This window comes from Coregonus clupeaformis, chromosome 13 (genome assembly GCF_020615455.1).
Source record: "Coregonus clupeaformis isolate EN_2021a chromosome 13, ASM2061545v1, whole genome shotgun sequence".
NCBI lineage: Eukaryota > Metazoa > Chordata > Actinopteri > Salmoniformes > Salmonidae > Coregonus > Coregonus clupeaformis.
Genome location: NC_059204.1, coordinates 42049660 through 42068155, shown reverse-complemented (window position 1 = coordinate 42068155; position 18496 = coordinate 42049660). Strand labels below are relative to the sequence as shown.

At 41.9% G+C, this 18496-nt stretch overlaps 1 protein-coding gene across 2 annotated transcripts; it reads left to right on the top strand.

The window, feature by feature from the left end:
• Window positions 1-509: 509 nt before the first annotated feature.
• Window positions 510-6476, top strand: LOC121579503 (zinc finger protein-like 1). 2 transcript variants are annotated; one of them, XM_041894123.1, is made up of 8 exons: window positions 510-829; window positions 1091-1199; window positions 3491-3602; window positions 3775-3968; window positions 4231-4306; window positions 4471-4671; window positions 5083-5230; window positions 5987-6476. In XM_041894123.1, exons 2-8 carry the CDS (start codon window positions 1098-1100, stop codon window positions 6171-6173), a joined length of 1020 nt encoding a protein of 339 aa, XP_041750057.1. In that variant the 5' UTR covers window positions 510-829; window positions 1091-1097; the 3' UTR covers window positions 6174-6476. The 2 variants fall into 2 exon arrangements, with proteins under 2 accessions (XP_041750057.1, XP_041750056.1); XM_041894122.1 differs by having other exon boundaries at window positions 1086-1199.
• The last annotated feature ends 12020 nt before the right edge of the window (window positions 6477-18496 follow it).

The window sequence follows — 18496 nt, the reverse complement described above, 5'->3', positions numbered from 1 at the left end:
ACTGTACATAGCCATAATATTATTATATTATATTATTATATTATTATATTATATTATTATAATATGACATTCGAAATGTGTCTATTCCTTTGAAACTTGTGAGTGTAATGTTTACTCTTCATTTTTGATTGTTTATCTTTTGTTTATTATCTATTTCACTTGCTTTGGCAATGTAAACATATGTTTCCCATGCCAATAAAGCCATTTGAATTGAATTTAATATTTCCCAGTTGTTTTGAACGCGGCATAAACCTACTGGTATTATTGTTTTTGAGTCCCTCGTCTAAACGCAGCATATATAGTGAATAAATGGAACATTTTATGGCGCGTTCAAGAAAACTCGGAACTCCGTCAATTCCGACTTGGAAACTCGACGTAGAAAGATGAGATCCGAGTTTCCTATTTGGAAAGTTTCCGAATCAACCAATAGGAAGCTCTATACAAAAGAAGTAAGCACATTTTAACTCGAAGCTTCCGAGTTGTCTTGAACGCGGCAGTAATGTGGGCGCGGTTATACGCCTATTATGTGCCCTAGCATTTCTTTCTAATGTAAAATCTTATCGTTGATCAGCTCTCGCCAAACCAATCTTTACCTGACAACCTCAGTTAAAAACGGTACCAACTAATCTAGGACCAGCTGGTAGATGTGCCGTGCTCACGTGACATCATTATTCTGCGACTCTACCGGAAGAGACGTGGCAAAATGTCAGCATCTGAAAACATTCGCATTTTGTCGATTTAGATAACCAACTTGGTAGAGCAGAACATCAGTATTTCTACAACACTTTCCTTCACACGAAAAGCATCGAGGAGAAAGCTTGCGTAACAGGTAAGTTTGAGCTAACTTATAATTAAGGCCACCCGAAACACATCTGATGCTAGTGAACTAGCGTAGCTAGCTATATCGATCAATACATAAAAGCAGTGTCTTACACACCTATATGTAATCATCAAACTTCATTTGATCCATGAGTAGATTTGCCTGGGATATCAGAACATTGCTTAGAGATAATACCCATAACTATGATGTCGTTGCTGAAGCTTGTTTTGGTGGTCACTTGTGTCTGAATCTGTGTGTTCTGTAGTACAGACAGACCATGGGTCTGTGCAAGTGTCCTAAGAGGAAGGTGACCAACCTGTTCTGCTTTGAACATCGGGTGAATGTTTGTGAGCATTGCCTGGTCTCCAACCACAACAAGGTCAGTGGATGGACAGCTCTAAATATTCAATGTATCATGTCATGTGAAATTAAATATAGACCATATAGGTCGTTATCAATAAAACGTCACAATATGGTGCAGAACGTTCGATTTGGCTGCTGGGAGGCACGGAGACTTCCAGCTCCGCTAAAACCATTGACAACTATGTCCCGTTTTCAAGGGATTGTTAAATAAACGATTTAGTTTTCATATCATCACCTCTTGAAGAGCATAGTCAGAACAACACATTTCCGATTATTCCACATGTAACTCTATCATCAGAGTAATACAGCAAGTAACTGCATGCTTTTCATGATCATTAAAAATCAATTGATCATGTAATTTCAGATAAGTGAGGGTAGCCAATCCGATTGGCATGTAGCTAGCTATCCCTTAATCATGACTCTCCGTTCCATTACATTACACAAGTCATTGAACGAAGGCGTCTTCTGTACGGGGGAGTTTTGCTAAGATACCCGACACTCGTCCTGAACATTACTTTGCATCACTTGCGGTACAGTTTAGGAAACATAAGGAACTTATCTTTCATATCAGGTTAAATTGATAAACACCTTTTTATAGGGTTAGTGTTCCCACACGGCCATATCTCCATGTTACAGCGCATGTTTACGGAAGAGGGACCACATGTGCTACCTAGCATGCTCCGAACACCTGTGTGTAACGGAGGAATGCCACCAGAAACGTGTTGTCACTGAAAGGTATTGTTGGCTGCAACTCTGTTAAAACTGTGTATAGTAAGTGTATATTTTGCATTTGTGATGTTATTTTGATGTGACATGAAAGTAAAGGGCTTTGTTTCTAGAACCTTATCGCAATTGAGAATCGATTCACGTGTAGATGGGAGAATTTGTCTGTTTTGGCTGCCTGAGCCAGTCCACCTCTGAAAATAACATAAGATCCTTGGACCTTAACGAGTAACGGTAGGCTCCTTAAGAGTACATATTGGGCTAGTAGCTAGCTAGCTAAGCAAACAACGTGTCATTTAGCTTGCTTCATCAGAGATTATCCGTTTAGGAAAGAGTTTGACATCGGCAAGTCCTTGTCCTGGTGATGTTGTCAGTCGGACTAATGTCATCACCACTATAGATGGCGGGCAAATCTAACAATATTTGTATATAGCCATATAAGTTAGCTTATGTTGACGTGATCTGTTATTAGCTAGCTAGTTAATTTGACGTGGTCCATTAATCAATGTAGCCTATCATGTCTGTCAGCAGCAATCGTTATTAAACGCTCTTAAAAACAAGGTTAAAAAAGGGATAATGTTAGCTAACATTGCTAGATAGGTCTAGCTACGTTGGTTGAATAAAAAAGTACGTTAGCTAGGTCTACTTACCACTATGTTTAGCCAACTGTACAAAGTTTATACTGGTAGCTTGCATAGTTAACATTATCAGCTAACAGTACATCGTAAATGCGCCCTTCTGCTGCCTGACAGGCAGAGCCCTCAAAGGATGGGAAATTAACCTAAAGAAACACTCATACTTGTCAGGTATAGTTCACTTTTATTTTATATCCCTCAAATATCCAATTCATGGTGGCCAATATTGAGAGATATATTGAGGCTACCTCACATATCTGAAAATACATGATAAAATTATGTTTACTGAAAAGCATGTGGTTACTTGCTGTATAACTCTGATGATAGAGCTAAATGTGCGCAATTGTTTTGCATTGAATAATCTGACATTTGTAGTTCTGATTATGCTCTTCAAGAGGTGATGATATTACAACCAAACAGTTAAGATTTATTTAACAATCCCTTAAACGGCATTGCGTCGGTGATGGAGGTACAGGCAGGAGGTGCCAGCCGACAGAACCATGTGCAAAACGGCGTGTTGAAGGCCGGATTAGTAACGGTTCCCTGTGGCTATATTGTCTCAGATTACCTCCGACATGAGGACAGAATCAGTGGGCAACAGGTAAAGTGAGTCCGGATGAAGTGTATTCAACATTCTGACTTCTAATGGGACAATTCAGAAATGTTGAGCCTACATGTTATAATAATAATAATAATATGCCATTTAGCAGACGCTTTTATCCAAAGCGACTTACAGTCATGCGTGCATACATTTTTGTGTATGGGTGGTCCCGGGGATTGAACCCACTACCTTGGCGTTACAAGCGCCGTGCTCTACCAGCTGAGCTACAGAGGACCACATGTTAGAGATGAGAGTGTACTTCTTACACTCTCAGATTCTAAAAGGGACTAATAGTAGCTGTGTTTGCCACTAAACTAAGAAGTATTTTCTCTCCCTTCTGATCACCAGTGTATAGTGCAGTCCTATCTCCAGTGGCTTCAGGATAGTGATTACAACCCTAACTGTCGACTGTGTAATAACCCACTGATCTCCCAGGATACTGTCAGATTGGTCTGCTATGGTAAGATTGTCAACATCTTGGATTTGTTATCCTTTGTGCTCTTATTGAATTTGGTATAGTCGTGTTCTTTTTTGAAAGGAACTCTCTCCATATTATTGTTGTTGCTTGATATTTCTGCTCTGTGGAATTTGCACAAACCCACCTGATTCATTGCCCTTTCTCTGTATCCAAGATGTATTTCACTGGTCCTGTCTTCATGACCTGGCAGCCCGGTTGCCCCTACACACTGCTCCTGCGGGATACCAGTGCCCCAGCTGCCAGGGTCCGGTGTTTCCCCCCTCCAACCTGGCCAGCCCAATAGCTGACATGCTGAGGGAACAGCTGTCCTTAGTCAATTGGGCAAGAGCTGGACTAGGCCTACCTCTGGTGAGGAATAGGGTTGGGCTGGGTCACACTAGCAGTTAGAGAAATTGAATAGTGATGGTGACAGCGATATACTGGTTGAAATGATGGGTATCGACATTAAATTGTGTATGATATTAGTGTAAAATATTTTAGAGCTTACATTAGAATGAATGTTTTAGGAGCCATAAATCAAATGTTTCATTTACTCAAGAAGGCACCTATTATGAAATTAGTATTCTGTGACAATTCAACTCTAACATGTACATACTCTCTCCACTGCAAGATTGAAGAACCTGTAGAAGCTATTCAAGACAGCAAACAGGATGTCACTGATTATGCTGACTGGTCCACGTTTGATGGTGAGTCATTGTCTCCGGTCCCGTTACTGCCTTGTTGGTCTACAATAACGGGAGCCTGTATTGCAGCTGAAGGCATCATGACATAATGCTAAGCTAAATGTTCGATTTGTTTGTTAGAATCAGAAAGGTTACTGTAACATTTACCTTCTCCCCCACTGTGCTAGCCCCAGCATTGGAGACCACTGAAGCTTACCCCACTCACTCCTATACCCCCAGCCCTAGCCCTGCCCCAACTCTAGTTCCACCTCCAGTACAGGAAGATCATGGACATCTCCACAACAACGGGGCGATGGTGGCAGAGGAACAACACTCTGGGGTCAACATGATCACTGCAACCACCAGTGACACCATCACCCTACACACAGGTAAAGGACTATGAATGCTACTCTGGTTTGCAGGAACTATACTTATCCTAACTTGGTCCTCTCTAGCTGTGGTCCTCTGTAGCTCAGCTGGTAGAGCACAGGGCTTGTAACGCCAAGGTAGTGGGTTCGATCCCCGGGACCACCCATACACACAAAATGTATGCATGACTGTAAGTCGCTTTGGATAAAAGCGTCTGCTAAATGGCATATTATTATTATCATATTATAACTTTTACTAACCACACAGTGTTGTCATGCCTTACAGGCTAGTCCAAACCTAAGCCTCAACTCTAATCTTAGTTCCTGTCATTTTTTATAACACACCTGATATTCCTCATGTAGATGCATGCGTATAATGTATGCTGTATCGTCATATTTGGTTATTCATTTGATGTTTATTTTTGCTTCCAGCATCAACCCCAAGGAAAGTCTATGACACACGGGACTCTGGTCCCAGCTCTGGTTACAGCTCTGGACACAGCTCTGTGACACAGATCGACTTTGACGACGACAAGTACCGGCGACGACCAGCACTCAGCTGGTTTGCACAGATTCTCAAGTCAGTAATTTTTGTATGTTATAATGTTATTTAAAGTCGGTGCTCTTCATTTTGTTATTGCACAGCAAGTACACCTTTCTTAGCAAACCACAGTACATATGGACAACAGTACTTAAAGGAGAAGTTTTATTTTTACAACCAAATCTATATATTTTTTTAAAATGTAAATGGAATGTTATAGCAGGGTCCAGACACAATTTTTGTGATTTCACTTGTTTTCAAGAAACTTACCCCAAACAACAATTATTTTTCTCATCCTCGTTGTGTAGTTTGGGGGCCCTGAAACAACCTGAACAAAGGCTCCAAAAACACCCAAATATGTCCTTTTAGAAACGAGAAAGCTCTCAGTATAGTGATGCAGGTCTTTGGATGTTGCACACATGAAATTGTGTCATTCCGAACTTTATCCGCAACGTTGTATTCCCTTTTGTGCGACTCGAGCCGTTTCCCCTATCCAGCTGCCAAAATAAAGGAAACACCAACATAAAGTGGCTAAATAGGGCGTTGGACCACTAGGAGCCGCCAGAACAGCTTCAATGCACCTTGGCATAGATTCTAGAAGTGTCTGGAACTTCCTGTGTAGAATCAACCCATGCTTTCAATATACTGTACTTTTTATCTCTCATTTACTCAAGTCTTTATTTTATTCTTTATTTTGGCAGTTACCTGTAGAATGGACTGAGAGGGTCGCAACAAAACTGAATATAACGTTGCGGATAAACTCTGTTGAAGATATAAATTAATTTGTGTTCACAGAAATCGGACGGGTTCAAAGAGGACAGGCCTGTCCTGGAAGCAGAGGGTCTTCATGCTCCTTCTGGTTGGAGTGCTGGGATTCTTTACCTTGATTATCTTTATGGCTAAACTGGGCCGTGCTTCAGCCGACTCTGACCCCAACTTAGACCCCCTACTAAACCCCAACATCCGAGTGGGCAAAAACTGACCAGCACCCACCTCCAAGTCCTGGTGAGTGTTGAACATGGGTCCATCTAAGATGGTGGGACCAGTAGAGGCAGAGAGGCACCTTCTCTCGCTTATATGAAAGAAGAGGACGGGATGGCGCAAAATGCAATAGGCAGGTGCTGATTTCCTATGCATCTACTACTCATAACTAATAGGCTGTGTAACCAGCTTTTGTGTGTGTAAACACATTCAATTATTTACATTGCTTTTAGAGCTACACTACCAGTCAAAGGTTTGGACACCTACTCATTCAAGGGTTTTTCTTTACTTTTCCTATTTTTTACATTGTAGAATAATAGTGAAGACATCAAAACTATGAAATAACACATATGGAATCATGTAGTAACCAAAAAAGTGTTATATTTTGCGATTCGTCAAATAGCCACCCTTTGCCTTGATGACAGCTTTGCACACTCTTGGCATTCTCTCAACCAGCTTCATGAGGTAGTCACCTGGTGTGCCTTGTTAATTTGTGGAATTTCTTTCCTCCTTAATGCGTTTGAGCCAATCAGTTGTATTGTGACAAGGTAGGGGTGGTATACAGAAGATAGCCCTATTTGGTAAAAGACCAAGTCCATATTATGGCAAGAACAGCTCAAATAAGCAAAGAGAAACGACAGTCCATCATTACTTTAAGACATGAAGGACCGTCAATACGGAACATTTCAAGAACTTTGAACGTTTTTTCAAGTGCAGTCGCAAAAACCATCAAGCGCTATGATGAAACTGGCTCTCATGAGGACTGCCACAGGAATGGAATGCCCAGTTACCGCTGCAGCAGAGGATAAGTTCGTTCGAGTTACCAGCCTCAGAAATTGCAGCCCAAATAAATGCTTCAGAGTTGAAGTCACAGACACATCTCAACATCAACTGTTCAGAGGGGACTGTGTGAATCAGGCCTTCATGGTCGAATTGCTGCGACGAAACCACTACTAAAGGACACCAATAAGAAGAAGAGACCTGCTTGGGCCAAGAAACACGACCAATGGACATTAGACCGGTGGCAAGTTGTCCAAATTCAGAGATTTTTGGTTCCAACCGCTGTGTCTTTGTGAAACACGGTGTGGGTGAACGGATTATCTCCGCATGTGTAGTTCCCACCGTAAAGCATGGAGGAGGAGGTGTTATGGTGTGGGGGGTGCTTTGCTGGTGACACTGTTTGTGATTTTATTTAGAATTCAAGGCACACTTAACCAGCATGGCTACCACAGTATTCTGCAGCGATACACCATCCCATCTGGTTTGGGCTTGACCCAACACAACTCCAGGCTGTGTAAGGGCTATTTTACCAAGAAGGAGAGTGATGGAGTGCTGCATCAGATGACCTGGCCTCCACAATCCCCCAACCTCAACCCAATTGAGATGGACCGCAGGGTGAAGGAAAAGCAGCCAACAAGTGCTCCGCATATGTGGGAACTCCTTCAAGACTGTTGGAAAAGCATTCCAGGTGAAGCTGGTTGAGAGAATGCCAAGAGTGTGCAAAGCTGTCATCAATGCAAAGGGTGGCTATTTGAAGAATCTCATATAAAATATATTTTGATTTGTTTAACACTTTTTTTGGTTACTACATGATTCCATATGTGTTATTTCATAGTTTTGATGTCTCACTATTATTCTACAATGCAGAAAATAGTAAAAAATAAAGAAAAACCCTGGAATGAGTAGGTGTCCAAACCTTTGACTGGTACTGTATATGTAAAATTAATATATATTTTGACCCACTGTACATTTAAAAGTAACTATCCAGTGAAAATCTCACTTTTTAAAAGTTCATACTCTTAACTTATACCCAAATAATGTTGTTGACTCGACCTATACTCATTTTTGGCCAAAGCATAAATTGTAGAAAAACTTGTATCTCAAACAGGCTGTTAAAAAAATGCTTGCTATTTCCTCATAGAGGATGATGTCATCCTGAGGAGGATGAGCTGGCCAATCAGCGGTTTACTTACATTAATATTTTTAATGATGGTATACGCCCACACCATTCCAACACAGAAAAGCTGCTTTTTAACATTTATTAACAAACTATTGCACTCCGATTGTAATTAGCTAATGATAGTATTTCGTATAAATCTGGAAACGCTGGACAGTTACTTTAAATGAGATTGCAATGTTGGTAATAATGGTGATGGGAAAACAGATTTTCACAACAGAAATACTGTATTCTATGTATGGCACACAAATATGGCTTGTTGCAACATCTGCTAAAAACAGGTAATTTTGGAGGGGGCATCAATAACAGTTGTTCAAGTTACTTGAGTGAGTGTGAGATTTGTGTTGAACTGGAAGAATGCTGTGTCTGACATTCACATACTGTTTTTTGTATGTTGATTAATGTCTGTAAATATAGAAATTGAATGAAAGATGGTGCGTATGGTAGTGTGTGTTTTGTGTTGAACTGGAATAAATGTTTCTAACCAATTTTCTCCCAAATTCTGAATGCAATATAAGTTGTAATCTTCAGTGGACAAAGAAAATGTAGTACAGATAGAGGATATTCAAATTGAGTGGTTGTTAACCCAGTGGACATTGTTAATCTTGGTATAGCATTAAAATAATGAATACAGTGTTCTGAAATCCACAAGTGCCCTGTGCTCCAACCTGGTCTCAGAGCTTTTCGTATTATTATGTACGTAAATCTGAGACACTCGATTTAGTGTGATATGTTATGTTTGGTATGGTATGTATTAATTTGTGGATGTCCTTCACCCATTTCATATGACATGTTATGAATTTGCAAAACGTACAATATATTACGAATTTGCTAAATGTAAATGTTACGAAAACTAGCTAGGTGGTTAATGTTAGCTAGCTGGCTAACGTTAGCTAGGCTAGGGGTTAGGGTTAAGTTTAGGGGTTAGGGTTAGCTAACATGCAAAATAGTTGAAAAGTTTCTCAAGTTATCTGTGATGAGATTCGAACTCGCAACCTTTGGGTTACTATATGCCTACCCATCCACCACAACCAACCACCCTACTTTCATTTTTGCCTTAAGTAACCATCTGTCTTATGTAACTATACCATACCAAACGTAACCTACAGTATCATACTATTTTCAGGGTTGTGGATTTACATTTTCTATGTTACGTCTAGTCAATGAGACCAGGCTGTGTGCTCAGACACTATGATTGACAGAGTGGTCTACTTTCAAAGATCCTAACTTGCTTCTCCTGAGTTTGAAGTGTTACTAAAGGTGTCTGCGCATTGCTGTGGTTCAAATTTGGTTGTAATGTTTGGGCATTCTTTGACCATTAACGTGCCATTTACAAAAACAGAATGTGTTAGTGGGTGGGTGTGTTGATGGGACCTCTCTTTTAAATTTACATTTTAGTCATTTAGCAGACGCATTATATATGTTTGAGAAGTCCCATTTTATGTATTGAAATCAAATTTTTACACCACCAATATCAATTTGCTGTTCTTATATATCTTTGCACTTTTGTGACAAATCACACACTTTAAAATATTTGAGTAAAAAGATCTCTCTTGCTGATGCTTACTCTGCAAAAGACAATTCTGTCAATGTAAGATGTATTTTTTGTTGTTGTAATATGTCCTTTTGATAAAGCTGACATTCAACACCCATTTTATTTTGCTGTAGTATTCACTTTTCTCAATTAAATTATGCTCTAAAGACATAACTGTTTGAAATTAGCTATGAACACACTTCTATATGTCATTGTTCAGTTCTTTTCAAATCTGATGTGAAAAGTAATTGTTTGACATAGCAACATTCGGCAATCAGAGATAAAGATGACTCTTGCAAGTGTTCTGTTTCTTGAGGGGATGTGATTAATTTATTGGTATCACAGAACTGTTTTTTTACACCCCCTTTTTCGATCTTGTTTCATCGCCCAACGAAGGTAGAGTCATGCGTCCTGAAACATGACCCGCCAAACCACACTTCATAACACCCGCCCGCTTAACCCAGCCGCACCAATGTGTCAGAGCAAACGCCGAACACCCTACGGGACTCCCGATCACGGCCGATTGTGATATTGCCCGGGATCGAACCCGCCGGGTCTGTAGTGACGTCTCTAGCACTGCCTTAGACCACTGTGCCACTCGGGAGGCCCCAGAATTGCTTTCTTCTTTACTGGATCATGAGTAACCCATAACAGAAGCGAGTGAAGAAAATGGCCAAGTTCAAAACTGGGGGTGCAGAAAAACAAAAATGCCTGCGCTGTTTTTTACTAAATGTATTTGAGTGTTTACTAGCATTTGTAAGAGTGATAATTATCTGTACAAAACAGTTAATTTGATAATATTGTGGAATATAAAATCACTTGCTTGACATGTTTTCCAGTTTCTTGAAATACTTTGTAAAAGCAATTTATTTCTATGTGAAAACTGAAATGGTCTACTTATTCCTTTTCCATTTTAGTAGATGCTCTTATCCAGAGCAACTTACAGTAGGGAGTGCCTACATTTCCATACTTTTTCCTAATGTTCCCCCAGTGGGAATCAAACCCACAACCCTAGCATTGCAAGTCCATGCACTACCCACTGAGCCACATCATGGCATCACATCAACACAAACCAATTGATGTCTCAATTACTGTATTGTTTTTATTAATGGTGCTGGAAAGTCTACAGGTACGAACGTAGATGACCAGCCTATGTACAATACAGTAATGTACATTAAGTGGTTTGTAAGGATGGTAAATTCATACTGCACAAAAAGGGGTTGTTTTCCATGTTATTTGATCAAGAAAAATATTTAATTTGATATGGATGTTTTGTGTCTTTGACCATAGCTTTGCACCTTTTGATGTAAATGCTTGAGGACAGGGTTTTGTTCTTTCTGGATACCATTAGAATGACAATCACAGAGAAAGGGACAGGGCAACAACTCTTACAATTCCAACTACTGAATCCTGCAAGATACTGTTCTAAATTACACAACTCTTTTGCCAAAGCAGATAAGCTGAAAAAAATGTTTTTGCCTGCACTACAGACCTCTATATCAGTCCGCTAATACTAGTAAAGGCCCAGTGCACTACTTTTTGTGGAATACATATTTATATGTATTAATTGTATTTTCTTTGAGGTTTTTTCAGGGCGTGCTGCAGCACCCTCAGCACCCCTACTTCCCACGGCTATGGTGCCTAGTGAAAGTCTACACACCCCTTGCACACTCTTCATTAATTGTTTTCCTACTGATCTACACAACATACTCCACATTTTCAAAGTGAAAGAAAAATTATAGAACATTTTCCAAATCCAATAAAAAAATCAAATCTAAGATGTCTTGATTGTGTCTTCACACCCCAGAGTTAATACTTAGTGGAAACCCACTTGGACAGCCATTACAGCTGTAAATAATTTTGAATAAGATTCTACCAACTTTGCACAACATATCCATTGTTTTTGTCAAAATTGCTCAAGCTCAGTAAATTTGGTTGGGAATCATTGATTTGGCAGCAATATTCAAACTGAGACTAGACCACTCAAGAACACTCAACACCTCTTGGAAAGCCATTCTGTTGTGTCTTTGGCAGGAACATTTGTCTAATTGTCCAGCTGAAAAATAAAACTATCCCAGGGTTAGGCTTTCAGAAGACTGGCGGACTCTTTTCGTTGCATTATGTAGGGTTTCCACCACTTCCGAATTCGCCCGACAAAGTTGCGCCCCCATACATTTTCAACGGGAGCACGCGGAGCAATGCGCAGGAGATTGTGGGAAGGTGAGCGGCGCGAACCCTGTTAGTGGAGCGATATAAAAAGTTCAGCTTTGCCCTACTTTATGCAAATTATGCGTGGCCACCGCTGCCGTTAACCAATCAGGTGAGGAGCAGATCTTCGCTTGAAAATATTCCTTAATGAAACATAGTTCCGCCTGTAATTAGTTCCGGGCATAAACAACCAAAAAAGATGGAGGAAGTCCAATCATCGCTGTGTCTGGTTTTACAATTCTGTATGATTTTGCTTTGCTAAAATACAGAGACAAAATCATAAGGTCAATGGCATGGAGGAAGATTGCAGAGATTGTTGGTGTTGATGGTGGTTGAAGAGAGATTTGCACAACCATCTTTGTTTGTGCTGCTAGCTAGCTAGCTATAAACATCAAGAAACCTAAACCTCAAAACTGATCAAAGCCACCATTTGTGCTTTGTAAATTAAATTGTGAAATCTGCTCACCAAAGGATAGAAATCACCAGTAACACGCATTATAACATTATAAATGATACATTAAGCATGCATTTCCCATATGCTACCAATTGGATTATGGTATCTTAACATTATGATTATCATATATTAAAGCTTTTGGCTCTTTCATTATACTTGTCATTTTACTTTCTGTAAAATACATAGGCCTACATGCACATGAATGGATACTTTGGGTAAAGGGAATTGTGGCTTTCACTTGCAAAAAATGGTGTGTACATTTCTCTCATCAACACCAACATCTCTGCAATCCTCCTGCATGCCATTGACCTTCTGATTTGTCTCTGTATTCTAAAATCATTTAAATTAAATAAACGAGGTAGAATTACAACGCTCCCCACGCCACATTATTTTCCTTTTTGATATTTTTAATTAGCCTACAAATTGCCAGCTCCTTATTTTCATGTATAGTACCTATAATACAAGGTTGGATTTGCACTAAACAATTTCATGTCAGAAAAATCATGTAGAAAATCTAGCTTAGGGTTAGCCTCATATACTTTATCTACTTTTAAATTGAGAACATATAGCTAGCTCATCAATATGCAAATTATGTGTGAGTTTAGCTATTTTCTGCTTCAGATGTACAATGACAAGGGGCACAGTGATTGCACATGCCCATTAGGCCAGTAATGCCATCATACTGTAGGCCTATGGCTGCATTGGTGATGCATGCCAATATCATAAGCTGCAAAATGGGTTTACATGGCTGATATCCTGAGACAGTGACAGTCAAATAAAACAAATTGGAGAGCTCACAACTGGACAAAAAGGTCATGTTCATTTGAGAAAGCAACACCGTAACACAGATCCCCTTCACACCTTTTTATTGCAGAATTGGGATCTGTGATGAATAAACATTGACACTAGTTCATCTTGAATAATGTTTTAAGTTAACAATTAAAACAAGTTTAAACACTTCAATGAATCAACACTGAATGAAAATATAATTTCAAAATGTACAAATAAACTAACTTACTTATAAATGTTAGACATCTTAGTAAGTAAGTTATTATTATTAAAGCATAATTTCGGATGAACACAAAAGTCCATACCAGAGGTGGCCAACCTTGCTCCACTCCCTGATCTACTGGGTGAGCAGACTTCTATTCCAGCCCTGCAATAATACACATTATTATCAACTCATTAGGTTTGATAAGTTAAAACAGGTGTGTTTGTGCTGGGCTGGAACAGAAGCCTGCACACCCAGCATACCTCCAGGATAAGGATTGGCCAGCTACAGTTGTAATACATTTGTAGCCTACATTGTGTGACTTTTAACTGTATTGTTGTATACAACATTTGCTAACATAAGTACACATACAACCCATGGCATACAAGGATGTGCCAGCAGTGTCTTGGGACATTCTCTGGGACCTCTTCATCTGCAGACAGGCTTTCGCAGCTCTCCATATCTGAGGACTGACATCACAAAGAAACAGACTTCATTTTATTACAATTAGACATTCCTGACTATTATCTCTCTGTCTTCATAGTTTTCCTCTTTAGGATAATATTTTCATAATGTTATCCCACAACCTGCCCTAACTAGTAGACCTACTCCACTTTCTGACAGCTGGAGCAGAAAATACTTTCACCCTCTTCCATTGCTGTTATCTACGAATGCATTTGGAGCATGAGTTTTTAATTTACAATGATAAATAGGCCTACATCAAGATAACAAGCTGAAGTTTACTAGCTGATGATATTTCACTAAGCTATAGTATGTAATGTTGGCTAGCTAGCAAGCTAACAAGCAGCTCATTAGCCTACACACAGTGGCCCCTGCAGCTAGTTAGCTAGCTAATAATACATTGTTTTTTTACATTTTCAAAATGTATTTACTTACTAATTTACTTGAATAGGTTCACACCTACACACATGCCCACAAATTGGCCAATCTTTTGGAGCAAAGAGTTGTCAAGCGGAGGCACCGCTTCTGGTCAAAATGTACCGTTACACCCAGAGAGGAAGTCCGTCTTGTGTAGTGTATATCCAGTAGGGGGCTTGGGGAGCCAGAGTATCTTACCAAGCAAGATGGGCCAAGGCACTCTTTTTGAATCTAGCTAGCGATGACATTTGAACTTCCGGATCCGGTGTTATATGCCTGTTTACAAATACTAGCTAGCTAGCTCGCCCAAGCCCCAATGTCCGATGACTCCAGACAGACGCTGAGAAAGGACTGTTCTTCGGCCCCACGGCTGAGCGAGCCATCGAACGTAGTAAACAGCTGAGTAAGGCTACACCGCTGTGGAACCCACAGCCCACAGCCCAGAAACCAGGCATCACAGAGTTGTTGCAGAGGGAGGACTGGCGCATGTGAACCTCGCCGCTCTCACTCGGTCCAGCCCTACACACTCCCTTGGCCCTACCACCAGCCTAACACAGCTGCTCGCCAGCCCCAGACGGTGATGCAGCCACCCCCCAGCCCCAAAGAGGCCGGGGCTGTGGCCAGCGAGATCCTGCCATCCAACCCTCCTCAGTTTTCTGGAGAGAGAACAATGGCAGCTCCTTCACAGACAGGACCTGCTCACACAGTTGGACGGCAGGATATGGCATCCCAGCCCAGACCAACTACAGCTATGGGTGTGGCCTCTGAAGAGCCCGACCCTCTACTGATCAGCTGCGATCCTGCTATTATTGAGACGTTACAGAACGCCAGAGCCCCATCGACCAGAATTATGTATGCTGGTCGCTGGAAGCTGTTTACCGAATGGTGTTCTACCAGGGCGGAGGAACCAGTATCCTGCTGTGTACCTGTTATACTGAGCTTCCTTCAGAAACTATTGGACTCAGGTCACTCTGCCTCTGCCTTGAAGGTGTATGCCTCAGACATATCGGCGAACCATTTACGCATCAATGGAAAAATCAGCAGGGGCCCACTACCTTATCTGCCAATTCTTACAAGGTGTTCACCGGCTGCATCCCCCCAGGGCCATCCTCGCAGCATCTTGGGATCTGGCATTAGTATTGGAGGCTTTGACGAAACCCCCCTTCGAGCATACGGAGGAGCCGGACATAAAAAAAACGTGTAGCTATTTCATCAGCGAAACATGTGAGTGAGCTCCAGCTCTCTATGAGTCTTGTCTGCCTACGATGGATGGCAAATGTGACGAGTATTGAGGTTACGAAGAGGCAGGACGCAGACACAGGAATCAACAATGTAGAGGTTTACTTAACACTGAGCAAGAGAACAACAAAGAGCGAGTACACGACAAGACACTAACAATCACACACAACACAACACTGAACAGTCCAGGTCTACAGTGGGGGAAAAAGTATTTAGTCAGCCACCAATTGTGCAAGTTCTCCCACTTAAAAAGATGAGAGAGGCCTGTAATTTTCATCATAGGTACACGTCAACTATGAAAGACAAATTGAGATTTTTTTTCTCCAGAAAATCACATTGTAGGATTTAATGAATTTATTAGCAAATTATGGTGGAAAATAAGTATTTGGTCACCTACAAACAAGCAAGATTTCTGGCTCTCACAGACCTGTAACTTCTTCTTTAAGTGGCTCCTCTGTCCTCCACTCGTTACCTGTATTAATGGCACCTGTTTGAACTTGTTATCAGTATAAAAGACACCTGTCCACAACCTCAAACAGTCACACTCCAAACTCCACTATGGCCAAGACCAAAGAGCTGTCAAAGGACACCAGAAACAAAATTGTAGACCTGCACCAGGCTGGGAAGACTGAATCTGCAATAGGTAAGCAGCTTGGTTTGAAGAAATCAACTGTGGGAGCAATTATTAGGAAATGGAAGACATACAAGACCACTGATAATCTCCCTCGATCTGGGGCTCCACGCAAGATCTCACCCCGTGGGGTCAAAATGATCACAAGAACGGTGAGCAAAAATCCCAGAACCACACGGGGGGGACCTAGTGAATGACCTGCAGAGAGCTGGGACCAAAGTAACAAAGCCTACCATCAGTAACACACTACGCCACCAGGGACTCAAATCCTGCAGTGCCAGACGTGTCCCCCTGCTTAAGCCAGTACATGTCCAGGCCCGTCTGAAGTTTGCTAGAGTGCATTTGGATGATCCAGAAGAGGATTGGGAGAATGTCATATGGTCAGATGAAACCAAAATAGAACTTTTTGGTAAAAACTCAACTCGTCGTGTTTGGAGGACAAAGAATGCTGAGTTGCATCCAAAGAACACCATAGCTGCTGTGAAGCATGGGGGTGGAAACATCATGCTTTGGGGCTGTTTTTCTGCAAAGGGACCAGGACGACTGATCCGTGTAAAGGAAAGAATGAATGGGGCCATGTATCGTGAGATTTTGAGTGAAAACCTCCTTCCATCAGCAAGGGCATTGAAGATGAAACGTGGCTGGGTCTTTCAGCATGACAATGATCCCAAACACACCGCCCGGGCAACGAAGGAGTGGCTTCGTAAGAAGCATTTCAAGGTCCTGGAGTGGCCTAGCCAGTCTCCAGATCTCAACCCCATAGAAAATCTGGAGGGAGTTGAAAGTCTGTGTTGCCCAGCGACAGCCCCAAAACATCACTGCTCTAGAGGAGATCTGCATGGAGGAATGGGCCAAAATACCAGCAACAGTGTTTGAAAACCTTGTGAAGACTTACAGAAAACGTTTGACCTGTGTCATTGCCAACAAAGGGTATATAACAAAGTATTGAGAAACTTTTGTTATTGACCAATGTGATGTCACGAGAGGCTGTGTCCTGGAGGGACGTTACATCCCCCTGAGGTGGCTGCAAACCCAGACAGCTATGGCTCCATCTGCTGGTATGGTCGGGAACTCCACCCCTCTATGGCCAATCTTCCCACGCAGCTGAAACAAATGAGGAGCTGATGAGCTGAAGGTTTGGGAAGGGAAGAGACACACTGAGGGAGTGTGTGGGGGGTGAAGAGACACAGTCTCCAACCTGGGCTCTCTGGAGGACAAGAGTGCTGCACGTCCACTTCCATGAGGAATATAAGGATTTGGAGATACTTACCTTTGGGAAATACTCACCTTTGGATATATGCACCTGTGGAAATACGTGAGAGACATTTGGAAGGACTTTTTGCTGGGTTGGCCACTAGCTGCAACGTGGACTACAGTAAGGCTGGGGAAAAGTTATCTGAGCGAGTGAGAATTATGATTTTGGATGTGGAAGAGACATCCCTGAACTGTTAACCCTTAAAGAGCCACAAGAGAACAGAATTTTGTTATATTTTCGTTAATTTCCCAAGACCTATAATAAAATCCTTGTTTTGTTTGAACCTTGTCTCCTTGCACTACTTGAGCAATCCCGCTGAAAGCTGTGTAGCCTCTCGTGACGTCACAGATGGTGGAGAATACGGGCACGCTCAAGCGTTAATAGTGCATGTCAGAGGAGGATACCGAAGGTTTGATCACCCAGTTTTCCAAGTTGGCCGTAGGCTCCCCGCCGACTGAAATGGAGGACATATTGAAAGCCCTTGTTGCTGGCCAGCAAGCCCAGATGCAAGCAAACGTGGCTCTCTTGGAGGAGCAAAAGAAAGCCAACCTTCTGAAGGCAGAGGAATTGCAGTTGCAGAGACAGAGGGTGGTCCAAAATACCCGCCCAATAAAGGCAAGTGACTTTATATCTAAGATGGGAGCTACCGATGACATTGAGGCATACCTGCATGCATTTGAGGCCACGGCCACTAGGGAAGCCTGGCCCAAGCAACAGTGGGTTGGTCTGTTAGCCCCCTTTCTAACCGGGGAATCGCTGAGTGCTGTCCGGGACCTGGGCCCTGACCAGGTTACTGACTATGATGCCCTGAAGTCTGAGATCCTCAGCAGATATGGACTCACAAAGTTTGGTATGGCCCAGCGCTTTCACAGCTGGACCTTCCAACCAGACCAACCTCCTCGGGCGCAGATGCATGAACTTGTCCGAATCGCAAGGGAAATGGCTGGATCCGCAGAGGAATCCAGCAGCGGCGGTGGTGGAGGCCGTTGTGGTGGATCGTTACCTACGCGCCCTGCCTTATGAGGCAAAACGGTTCATCAGTCAACAGGCCTTGACCACGGCTGATCTGACCGTGGAAGCTGTGGAAAAGTACCAGGCCACAGCGGAGATGCTGAATGCTTCCCGAAAAGACCCCAGGAGGGCGGCCCCACCACAAATGGGAAGAACCCGTCCAAA